The 13,148-nt window shown below is 38.0% G+C and overlaps 1 protein-coding gene across 2 annotated transcripts in view; it reads right to left on the reverse strand.

Moving 5' to 3' along the window:
* Nucleotides 1-7,229: 7,229 nt before the first annotated feature.
* Nucleotides 7,230-13,148, reverse strand: part of TMEM65 (transmembrane protein 65) — a 31,663-nt gene continuing 25,744 nt past the window's right edge. For both annotated transcript variants that reach the window (XM_090137967.1, XM_031591195.2), the window contains 4 exons: nt 12,522-12,576; nt 11,317-11,359; nt 10,274-10,379; nt 7,230-8,725 (listed from right to left, as the gene is read on the reverse strand). In XM_090137967.1, the coding sequence (XP_089994093.1) occupies nt 8,630-8,725; nt 10,274-10,379; nt 11,317-11,359; nt 12,522-12,576 (300 nt within the window). In that variant the 3' untranslated portion in view covers nt 7,230-8,629. The remainder of the gene's footprint in view (nt 8,726-10,273; nt 10,380-11,316; nt 11,360-12,521; nt 12,577-13,148) is intronic.

Raw genomic sequence — 13,148 nt, forward strand, 5'->3', positions numbered from 1 at the left:
GAGTTGCATCTCCTAAATCCTTTTTAGAGGGGGAAAAAAAACAAAAACAAACGTAGGAACTGAAACAAAGATTCATTACTCAGTTAGACCAGATCATAAGCATGTGTGAGTCACCGCACACGTTGGAGACTTCTATTTCAAGGGCTTTCATCAGAGCATTTAAAATCTGATATGCAAGAATTGGTGACTGTGCAGATTATTTTGGAAGTAGGTTAGTTTTCAAAGTTTCTTCCACAACATTTGAGGGCATATCACCAAGACACATATAAAATCAGAACCGTAACAGACAGCTACAGGAGACTGCGTGCCGATTCCAGAGAGGAAGCAGGAACAAAATGAAACCATGCCATGGTACCTGCAGAGTGGACAAGTAGTTACCATCGCACCTTTCTCTGTGTCTGGTAAGGTCTTTTATGAAGAGAGCTAAATTGTAAACAGAAGTGCAGTAGGAATTATCACCCAGACCAAGCAAAACACAGACTGCCATTAAGGAGGAAAACAAAATGCTTTTTAACAACTCCCATTTCAGATTCAGAGCGAGAAAAAGAAAAGTTTTCTGTTTACATGTGACAATATCTTAATAGCATTTATCCAACTAAAACCATTAAGATAGTTTCAAAACCCACTGCATGTTAGATTCATTATCACCTCGGAACAAAAAAAATACACTCTGTTGTTTTCAATAACCTCTTTCAATAACAAGAACAGAACAAACAGCAACTTTTACTCAAACTTCACGTACAGGAAATATCCTACTTTACTGCATTGGGAAATAAAAAGATTAAGAAAAAACACATGCAAAATTAATGATTTCTCCTTACTATGACTCAGTTTAAATTAGAGTCAAGCCAATACACAACCCATACTGAAGTGGTTTTCATTAGACGCAACCCTGAAACCTTTCAGCTTCATAATAATCAGTAGGATTGCCACAATCAAATATTGCTGCTGTTATTTTCTCAGTTATTTTAATATTAATTAATAACTTGTTTGTCTCTGTTTCTCTGAGCTCTTGAAGGAAGAGTTCACATCCTTTCTGAATTTTCTTCCTTTCTAATTTCATTCTTCAGGATTTCATTAAATGAGGTACCCCACACTGAATGGGCAGATGTGGAATATTCCCATAAATTGACATTTTAATCTCACCTCTAACATAACCTGTTACTTGCAAGCTCACACTGCTGGCTTATTAGCTGGTCTGCCTTACATGATGTCAACTTTCAGATGAATCATAGAATGCCTGGGGTTTGAAGGGATCATCAAGTTCCAACCTCCCTGTCTGCAGGCAGGTTTGCCAACAGCTAGATCAAGTACCGAATCAGGCTGCCCAGGGCCCCATCCACCCTCACCCTGAACACCTCCAGCAATGGGGCATCCACAGCATCTTCGGGCAACCTGTTCCAGTATCTCATCGTTCTCACAGTGAAAAAATTTCCTCTGACATCTAATCTCAATCTTCCTTCCTTTAGTTTAAAACCTTTCACCCTTGTTCTAACACCATCTACCCTTGTAAAAAGTTGATTTCCCTCCTTTTAATAAATTCCCTTTAAATACTAGAAGGTCATAATGAGATTTTCCTGCAGCCTGCTCTTCTCCAGGCTAAACAGGCCCAGCTCCCTCAGTCTGTCTTCACAGTAGAGGTGCTCCAACCTTTGGACCATCTTAGTGGCCCTCCTCCAAACCTGCTCCAACAGCTCCACATCATTCCTGTGCTGAGGACCCCAGATCCCGATGCAGAACTCCAGATGGGGCCTCCTCACAAGGACAGAGTAGAGGGGGTACAATCTCCTCTCTCCCCCTATTGCCCATCACTCTTCTGATTCAGCCCAGGATACCACTGTCCATCCAGCCTATAAGTACACTGCTGGCTCATGAAGTTTTTAATTTACCAGGATCCCTAAGTCTTTTTCAGCAACTGACAGCATTTAACAACATTCGAGTTACAAATATGCTCTTAAGATCCTCATTTGTCAGCCACAACCCACAGACATCAATAAAATACATTATTTTAAACAGATTGCACTTTTCAGGCATAGCCATTTACTACAGAGAGCCCCGCTGTTGTGCCACACGTGGCATTTGCATTTTCAGTCACAGAAGCTGAAATGAAAACCAAAAGTTGTAATTTGCTACCCACACAGAGAACAATCAGACAAGAGAGATCTTCCCTGCTGTAAAGTTTCATGTCATTTGTTTCCCTCTCACTGCCCTTGCCATCAAGCCACTCCTATTGCAATTAAAGTTCTAGACTTCCTACAACAAAAACTAGTTTTCAGGCAGGGAGTTGATGATTTCATTTTGAAAAAAAAGTCAACTTCACGTACCGTGTGATTCACACAATTCATAATTTAAGTGATCAAAAGCAACGGGCACAGGCAAGAAAGATCTGAACTTTTGCAAACTGAGCAAAAGGTAGGCCTGAAACTACAACACACTCCAAAGAGCATCAGAACACAGTAAGGATAAACATTGTATTTTTTGGTCAAGACATTGCTGGTGACATAGGATGCTGGTGACATCCTATGTATATTCTATAGTAAAGGGGCAGTGGGATATGTAACCCAGATGAAGTACAGCAGCAACACAGAAATCAGAGAAATCCCATTTCAGGAATGCTCAAAACCTGCACGATCCTTGGAGCCTGTGGGATATTTGTGCCTGAGCATGTAAGCACCCAAGACGACAACATATCATCTGACTGACCTGGAGAAATATGACTTGTAGCTGTATTTTTGGTTTCCCAGGATATTTTAATTTCCTAAAACAGAGCCCATCATCCGTAGCAGAGATAAGGAGACAGTTATTCTAAATGACATTCAGGTTCCCAGTGCCAACTGGGAGAGGCCTCCTCTCATTTTAATACATACAAAAAAAACTGCCCTAGTTCTCATCCTGCAACCTTCACAAATCTAATGTGATCCCACCAAATAAACTGCTTTCCCAGAAAGAATGCCCCCACTGTAAGACTGCATGCATTTACAAATCAACTGAAGAAGACTATGAAAGATAATCAAGATTTAATTGTGTCTCATCAACAGCATTACCACTTACTACATTAACTGACAAGCAATGACTCTGGAAGCAGCTTTTCCCAGGCCTGTGGCCGCTCACAGGTTTTAGTGCTCTCAAAGGTGAAAACAGGTGGAAGAAAATCTGCACCCTGCAGTGCTCCTGCATGAAGAGGTACAAGCAACTGCTGGGGGGGGGGGAAACCAGAAATAAGAGAAACAGAACGAGTCACCTGCAGAGCTGCATCCATCCTGAAATTTCACAAAAATGGGCTCTTTTCTCTTAATATCTAACTAGTTTTTATGTGTATTGAAAAGATAAACCACCTGTAATCACTTTCCTTATGCAAGGACTTAACCCATGCAAGAGCTCCTGTGTTCAAAAGGGACACACGTTACTATCATTTCTCCTTTTATTGTTAGCTCCATGTATAGAATATTGGCAGCTAAACAGCTGAGACGTACAGAAAAGCCACACAGGGAGAGAAGTCTCATAAGTTCTTTTTTCCAGTTTCTCAGCAGGCTGAAAGCACTCAGAGGCACAGAGAAAAGCAGAATAGCAGCACAAATTCAAATTATTATATTTTCACCTTTTAGCAGAAGCTCTATGCACTCCTGTGTAAAAAGACCTGACAGAATCCCACTCCCCTCCACTTCTTCCTCGTTCCTATGTGGAACAAACAGAGGAGCCATCTTCTCAGAAAGAGAAGTATCACCAGTGTGCAAAGGGATCACCTGCCAAACCCAAGCCACAGTGCCGCGCAAAACACGTTCTTGTTACCACACTGCTATTCTGCTCAACGACAGCCTCTTCCCAACAGGAGCAGCAGCACTGGTCTAATGCAGCAAGTCTTACTCTAACTCTTTGGATACATGTTTTCTGACAAGTTAATGGTCCCACTCAGGATACTTCATAATCCACTTGGAAAGAATCTATTATTATCCATCAATAATAATTAGGTTTGGAATGACTTACAGCCTACAGGCAAAAACATAGGGCACTTTTCATAAGGGAAGACAAAAAAAAAATCACTGATACAGTATCATGAAAACAAAACAAAAGAAAATACATCAGGTTTAAAACTCTAAATAATTTCAAAGAGGTATGATACTTCACAGCAGCTTAAGTCTTTGCATACATACACACAGAAGTGCTCCCAACCCTCTTGCAGTAGTAATTAACAGTCACAAAATCCCAGGTAAAGGAGCCTGTAACAGGGAACTATGAAATGCTTTGGACCTAACCGATAATTATAGGAAATGGTCAGTGTCTAATGCCTTTCTTCTTAAACATGACACCACGTAAAGCGTTGTTCCTCCACTTCCAGTATAAGAGATGAAGACAGATGCCACATGAATACTAAACCTTCTAAAACCTCACTCTGAACAGCATTTTCCACTTTTTAAGGACAGACATTCACCTAATACAAACTACCTTTAAATTTAAGTGTTGAGCATCTGGCAAGTGGAGCCACCTCAAGCCTGGAACACCAGATCCCGAGAGGATTCAATAAGCAGCACCATTCACAGAAGAGAAATCTAAGTTCCCAGATGAATGGCCTTCACGTTCAAACAGAGAAATCTCATCCTTTCAGCTGCCATTCCTTCTTCTAAGATGCAAAGAATCACGATTTTGGGGAAGGAAAAATGGAGGAGATTGCTATTACAGCACAGCAAGAGGAGACTCAATAGCAATTTCTGTAAAGTAGTTCAAATACAAATACTGACAACTCAATTTAGATCAAGGCAACACAAGATGATTTGCATGATTTTTAATCTTTCTGAAACTGGAGTCAGTGAACAGTATCAGATTCTATCCAAAAATGTCTTCCTATTGCAGCCGGTTTCATCCAGAGAAGATCACTGTGACAAACCAGTGAATAGGAGTTACCTGTTGACACTGAGTTCAACACGAGTAAGAGTTGGCTCACATTCATTGGATAAGTTATCTACTGGACACTGCATAAGTTCTATGCAGTATTTAGGAGAAAAAACAGTATGAGGGTAGCAAAACTTTACTAAGGCCTGTAGTTTAAGAGCAGCCACTCTGTCAGCTTATCACTACACCATATAAAATGTCTGAGTATGTTGGCTAGATTAGTGACAGCTGTAAGCACTGTATAGCTCCACAGTTCAGGAGAGTTCAAAAGAACCTTAGTTTGCATACAAACTTCAGTTACTACAGAACTTCTAATATTAATCAGAAATGCTGCTAATTTACCATACAAACATTTTAAGTGCTGAAGTTTTCTCCTCCAAACAGGGCAAGACAAAAGTAAACTACTCCTTGGTGCTGATCTTCTCTATCAGCGACAATGGGACTCTCATTTAAAATTTACATAATAAACTCACTTTCTTAATTGAGACTAAATGTCCACAAGACATTAAATTACCCCTCCAGCATGTGGTCTAATAAAGAAACAGAACAGATCTGATGTAATTCAAAAGTTTACAGAAAGTTTGGCAATTTAATTAAAGACAATACAAAACACATTTTTGGAATTCAAATAATTTATGTAAAAGTACATGAATGAGAAAATATCAGCAAGTAGAACTGGGTAACCACATTACCAGATGCATGTTCTTTCTCCCTAGGGATACACACAGTAAAAATGAAAATACACTTACATTTTAAGTTACAATAAAATACAGTATTTAAAATAAACACAATTTCATGTCTACCAGCCCTTTAACAAGAAAAACTCCTGTTAACTCAGGACAAGCTTGACAGAGTAAAAACAGAGTAATACTAAAGCTGCTCAGTAACTCTGAGAGTGTCTGATTTCCTTTTATTAAGGAAGGAGAAAACAACAGAAAACAAAGAGGAGACTTTTGTTATTGCTCTGTCTTTTCAGTTACATATTTTTAAGACAATGATCAGAGCAACGGGGATTACTTTCAACTATGAACACCAGAAAAATCTTTCATTATCAGGAGACACCTTAGGATCAGGCACATATCTTCCACTTCACATGAAACAATTGCACATCCACAAAAAAGTAGATCCCACAGGCGAAGCAAACCACCCCTACTGTGTTTAGGGTTGTACCTTGGCCCCAACAAATGCTTTCTCTCAACCTTCCGAGCCACTGTTTCTCAAATGAGTTTTCATTTATGTCAAATACTGAAACCCAAAAAGTCACCTTGATTGTAACATCATACAAGCACCTGAAACACGTAAGGTTTCTTATCACGTGTCACCCGCTACATTTATAAATATCAAATAGATATCAAAACACAACTGATTTCTTTGATGGTATTCATTAATTCTCCTTAAAGGCGTTGGCTGAAGTACAGTAGTTTGACATACAGCAATACAATGTCATCAATTTACATGCACAAACTATTAAACAATAGTACATGAGCTTTCCTATTGCCGTTATAAAAAGAATGCTACCACAAGAGCTGAAACAGCCTTCTGATTATTCTTAAGACCTTTGAAAAAGAGTGATGAAATCACTGTTCCAGGTAGAATGACAGCAAAGAAAGAGGTTCGACCGCTCCTGAAGGACTACAGTGAAGATGCCAGTACTGCAATGAGAAACACCACTGGAATTCTCATTTAAAAAAAAATACAAAAAAGTTATGCAAAATTGTTTTAATGTGTATTTCAATTTAAAAAAAAAAAAAAGGTTTTTTAAAATACAGTTTTTCTAGAAACATAACAAAAACAGAAATACACAGGGAGAAAAGTCAGAGTTTAAGGCAAGGCAAAACATGGGCGTCTAAAAAAATAAAATTAAATGAAACTTAAAGAAATAAGCAAAAAAAACCTTCTTACTGACATACTGTAAACCCCCTACTGGGAAGTGCATTATTTTCTAACAGGACCCCCTTTGTTGTTTTTGTTGTTATTGTTGTTGTCCTTAAAGAAAAGCTTCCCACTTTGAAAATGCAAGCCAGAACACTTCTGTATTTAGCGTTATTCTTGCCTAGCTGAGATTTCTTTCAGTTTCAGTTTGGCCAGGATTAGTTTAACACACAAAAGACAGCATATGCTACTAGGCCTACTGTCTCCAAGTTTTCAGAGCCTGCTTTTCACAAAGAGATGCATCATGGTGACCTAAAGGTTGGTGCCGAAGTTTCAGTACTGCTGTTTAAGGGGCTTCTAGAAATTAGAACAGAGAAGACAGATTTACGGCCAGGAGATAAGCAGAGAGCTCTGTAAACATACACATGTTACAATAAGACTGTATAGCAAATAAAAATCATGGGATGGAATTTTCTTTTAAACCATTTATTTGTTGGTTTCAGAAGTGCTAACAATTCCAGTGACAGAACTTTCAAAGTGCCTAAGCTGTGCCTCTTATTAATCTTTCCAAATGGTATTGAAAGAGGTAAGAAAGCCCCCCTTTAACAAATAGTTATCAGCTTAGCATTGTTATTTGGCAAGGTGGATCCTGAAATTCTCTTGATAATTGTAATTATAATTTATGAACATATAAAAAAGCACAGTTACATGTGACTGCACTGTCAGATCTATAATACATCAAATAAGACTGCAAAAATAAAAGGCAGGAACAGGAAGAAGGCCTCAAGTCTTATTTTTTCTTTTTTCAGAAGCCTCACAGCAAAAAAAAAAAAAAAAAAAAGTTTAATCATAAATACAACATTATAATCTGCAAACCAGGTCCTCTAATCCAGACTGACAGCATATGAATATTTTATTGTTTCATTTAAGCCACCCATCACAAACCTGCAATGCCAATATTCATTCATATCTCAAAAGGCTCCCCAGCTTTGTCAGTCCCCATTAGCTCCCCCATTAGCATTCACACTTCATTTTAAACAGAACTTTTTTAAAGAAAAAAGTGTTTCTGAATTAGGAAATCTGAACTCTTTGATAATACATGAGAAGCTCAGGAAGATAAGCTTAAGGAGATCTCAACTGAACTCTCAAGTTATTGTTTACCAGGAAGAAAAAAGGAAAAAAAGAGACAGAATACAGAAGTACAGAAGGCAGTGTTAAGACACCACTAAAGATGAACCTGGAAAGGATATTATACTGCAATCACTTACCTTGGTCAGGGCATTAAAATGATCACCTCAGATGACAATTCAGAGATTCAGAATTATAAAGAAAGCAAATCAGACTGATGCTTGATCACTGAAATATCTGATGTGAAGGCAGTGCAAAATGAGAGTTGGTGAGGGGGCACTCAGCCTTCTTGTCAAGTGAGGGATCTTCAAATCACTCATAACTGACCTCCTTAATAATCTGTATTGAAGGACCTGATGAACAGCTGCAATTTTTTTTGTCATGCAATTACATCTGTTAAGCAACCAATATGCAACTGAAGAGTGTTACTGTCATCCACAGTGGACTATTAAAGTAATAATCTGTTAAAGGATAATGTCAAAAGGGGAAGTGGTAAACATCATTTGCCATAAGTGAAAACACTTCAAAAATGTACATTAAATAGAAAGCTAAATGGTATCTTATAAAAAGAAGTACTGAACACAACAAAGCCACAATAAATTAGTGTTTCCATAAAATGACATGCTGAAGGTTTTGTTCCCAAGTCTATACATTTTTACTGTCTGTTAATTCCTAAATATTGACAGCATAATTGAGTAATTGAGGTACATTAGTTTACATCTGTATACTTCTTGTAAAAATGTTATTTTTTTTCTTCCAGTTTTTCTTCCTCATCGCCAAAGAACAACAAAGGAAACATTCCTAAAATGCAGCCAATGGTCACTCCAATAGCTTTACCCTAGAGAAAGAGGGAAAAAAAATAAGTTTCTCACTGATCAATTATTACTTATTTGTGTGCAGTACCACCAAAATTAAGCCAATGGACACTTTGTTCTAGCTTTTGGTAGGGAGTGACATTTTTCCTAGCATGCAGACTCAAAACTTTCTGTGAGACAGAGACAAGTGTGTGTAATCAGCAAATTAAGAAATCCTGTGCTAAAAGATAATCCTATGTGGTAAAAGACAACTCTAAATAAAGAGGAGAGGAATGACCCATGAGGAGATGCACATATGATAAATAAATGAGGAGCTCAAGATTCAAAGGGTTAGCACGATGGCCAGGAAGATGGGAAAGGATAAACATAATTAAGGCACAACTGCAAGAAGCATTCGCTTAAATCTGGAAATGTAAATTATCATCAAGGTCAGAAGTGAGCAACGAAACAGTTTGTAAAGGCACAAGGTGAAGACAAAAATAAGTAATTGGAAAAGATTTCACAATCTACCTCGATATAAAAGTCAACAGGAGAGGAAAGAAATGAAAGACACAACATCTGAAGGCATGTCAGCAGCAGCTAACAAATAGTGCTGAGAAACTTCATGCAGCAGTAAATAATAAAAAGACAGGAAAGAAGTGCTAGCATAGAGACCAAGACATTCAGAACTCTTTACACAGAAAAGTGCTATGAACAAACTGTCATAGAATGACAGACTTGCCAGACTCAGCTTCCAGTAAGAAAGCTTGTAAGTTGGACAGACTAGAGGGCAGCCCACTGACAATATACCACTTCTTCCCTGCTCAATGCCTCCATATACTGCTGCTAGAAGTAGACTTTTTCCTAACTTTTATTGAGAAAGCATTATTTCTATTCCCTTAAATCTGCTAAGTGATTCTCCCACATGAAATTTTGTTCTGGCAAAATGAAAGAATTACCTGCTTCCTTACTCAGTTTCTAATAATCCATTTCTTTAACAAAAATAAACTAACATTGTTACTGGTGAAGTGGGACTGCTTCAAATGTTTTGATGTTCATGAAGTAATCATCCTGAAAATGCATCTGAACAAGTGAGTGCCCCAAAACTGTAGAAGTTACGGTAAGCCCAAGCAGTGAATGCTGTTCAAATGCTAAGGTTTACTCACATAAAAGGTAATTTTGTATACAAACTAATCACAGACCAATTGAAACTAATACATAATAGCACAGATGCACCACTAACAAGCACTTGCTAAAGAATGTATAGGGGTTAAACTAGTAAAGGTAATACTGAGGGCATTTTGGCAGACAGCAGCCAGAGCTCAACCAAGGTAACTGCACAGCATACACGCAGTCACTGCAGAGATCATCCATCCTGCCAGCCACCTGTGGCTTGCTGTGTACAAAGAAATGCCCAAGCACAAAACAATCCATTCTGCTGATGCTGATACAGGCTCTCAACCAAACCTTCCAGGAAATCTTTACACTGTTGGCAGCTATTAAACACTTAATGGCAAAGGTGACAAAAGGAGCTATCACCTATTGGTTTAAACAAAAAGGATCCCCACAAAGATTGCCTGCAGGTTACTTACCAAGTGTGCACTAAGACGTGTTTGCCACATGTCAGCTTGTTTGGGCGTCAGATCAGGGATTGAGAGACCCAGCCGTGAAGCCAAAGCTTCTACATAACCTGCAAGACTGGAAGAATTAGAAACCAAGAACAAATTATTTGGGATATGAAATTGTCTTCAGGAAAGGATTTTGAACTATTTAAAGCACTGAAAATAGCTTTTCCTTCAGCACACTGATAAAGCCATGGAGAGGTAAATACAAAAAAGTATTCAAATTTCTAACACTTTTTCAATCAATGTAACTCTATGAATTTTCTTACTGATTTAATATGCCATATTTCCAGAAGTTTTTCAAGCATTAAGACAAGACCGGCTTTAATGTTACTGTACATTACAACAGCTTACAAGTAACCTTTGCAAGAAAAATGTTGCACACCATTCACCCTTTTCTGTAATAAGTTTTTTTATTTGCAGAAGAAAAAAACTAGAGGGAAAAATGAAAGAAAATTTTCTTTTAGGATCCACTCAGAAATTTCCTTTTGAAAAGTGAAATGCATCTGCTTATATCCAACAGAATAAAATACTGAGTTACTGGCAGCAGATAGATACTTCTAGATCTGAAGCTATTCCCTTCTTCTCAGATATAACAACTATATTTGCAATTCTTGCTGAATCTCAGGAGAAGGACATGCGTTGTTACATGCTCGGATCTGAAAACCCGATGAGGTAATACTCTGTCACAGCAGCACTGAATCATGTTAAACATCAATTCCAAATCCCAATGTTATCACTTAAATATATAATATGTAATAGGAAAAGTTAGTCTCTGCTTCAAAACTACAGCATTGCAGTTTTGGCCTCAATAATATAATCAAATGTCATGTGGATTACTGAAGCACAACTCCAGAGCTAGGGAAGGAAAAGAAAAATAAAGCCAACAAGAAAACATCCACACCAACAAAAAGAAAAAAAAAAAATCACAATTTCAACAGTTTGTATGTTTTAGTTCAGCAGCACCAACACTGGTTACAAAGGAGTAAAAACATTCTTAAATTCAGACCTACCCCAGTCCAGCTAAATCTGAAACAAGGTTTCCCAAAGCAGCAGCTGGTGATGATGAGAGGGAAGAAGGCAAAATGTTAATACTGAATAAAAACAACCAACATCCTTCCACAAACACTGCTATTGGTCCTGGCTCTTATCAGTACACACTGCAGAGAAAACTAAAAGAAATTTTATTTTTGAGCTTATCTTCTGACTTCATTACAATTTGGAATAACAGCAGCAGAATAGCAACATTTTTCCTCAGCTTACATGAAGACTTCACAAATGCAAAAAGATGACTCGGAAATTGGCATAAAAACTTCTCAGATCAGAGCCAACAATGGCCACACACAGCTGAGTTTCACCCAGCTCATACTGGACACCAAAAAAGCCCTGCAGTGCCTGGAGAGACACAGAAGCACTGGAAATAGAGCATATACAGCTTTGTTCAGCAATTCAAAAGCAGGTATCATTCCTATACATTGTGTCAGCTTAGGAATAAATATTATATGCAATTGAATATGTAACACTTTAAAGTTACACATTTAAAATACATGATTTCACAGGAGATCTTAAAGATATACTCTTGCTTGTGACTCTCTTTCATTGCAGTGAAGGGCTGCAAATTTCCAGAAGATTAAATTGTTCTGCTGTACAAACTTCCATCCAAGCTATCTGTGTGCTTTCAAGCAATGCTACACCTGCAGTTAATGCGTTCACAAGCAGTTTTTTCCTCTCACACTGTCAAGGCACAGAAGCAGTGAAGCAGAGCTCATCAGTTTTAGCAAAGCGCTGGAGAGCAGAGCTGCCTCTGCACCTTGCACAGAGGCAGGAAAATCACTGAGAACCCTGGACAACACAGCAGAGAGACATCAAACATTGATCTTCACTTAGCACTGCAAGCAAACAGCCACTCGCAAATATGTACATTAATATTAGATCTTGGGGAATTTAAAAGCAGTTCTATTACAGAAATGCAAATGTACTTTTCTAAGTGACCCAGGATTTGGACTTTTAGATTAAAACAAACAAATAAACCCCAAGAATTTCAGAATGTATTTGAAACGAAATCCTATTTCTGCAAATAGAACACATTCTTATTTATTATGAAAGACTGCTGCTTCAAGACTAAAGAAGAGCCATTTCAAGCCCTGCGGCCTACTTTCAGTCTAAAATACAAGAATGTGTCACATCAGTCTATGCATACTCCATTTTTATTACTTGCCTGCCATGGTTGAGATTCCTAGGACAACTCCAATTGACAATTCTATTTGGGTTCCCTGAAAAATAAGAGTTCTCATTATTTGATGGATATGGATTTAAAATAGAGTATCTATTCAATTGGTAAAGTATCACTTACTGCTTAGGTCAAAACTGAAAGGACAAATGGACATTACTTCTATTAGATCTGCATAGCTCTTACACTCCCAGCATATGCATCACCCCCTACAACAAGCAGCTACTTCAGTTACACATTTAATATTTTACATTACCTCATAATGGCAACCTAATGGCTAAAACAGTCATCTCCATTTCTGCATACCATTTTCTTCACTCTAATTCTTAACATAACAGCTCTGAAAGCAAACTTCCAGAAATACTGAGCAAAGAGATAAAATGTAGAGTCATATCTCCTTTATGTTTTCAGATGAAGAAATGCAAAATCACATGGAACTGCAGGATGAAGCAGCAATGTGTGGCAGGAGAATTAGAGACAAGGGGCATACTTCAGAACAAGAGATGTTCCAGATGGAAACAGAATCACAGAATTGTTTTGGTTGCAGTGGACCTTAAACATCATTCTGGTCCAATCCCCCTGCCACAGATAGGGTCTCCTTCCATGAGGGCAGGG

The sequence above is a fragment of the Phasianus colchicus genome, chromosome 3 (genome assembly GCF_987193195.1).
Source record: "Phasianus colchicus chromosome 3, bPhaCol1.hap1.1, whole genome shotgun sequence".
Classification (NCBI taxonomy): domain Eukaryota; kingdom Metazoa; phylum Chordata; class Aves; order Galliformes; family Phasianidae; genus Phasianus; species Phasianus colchicus.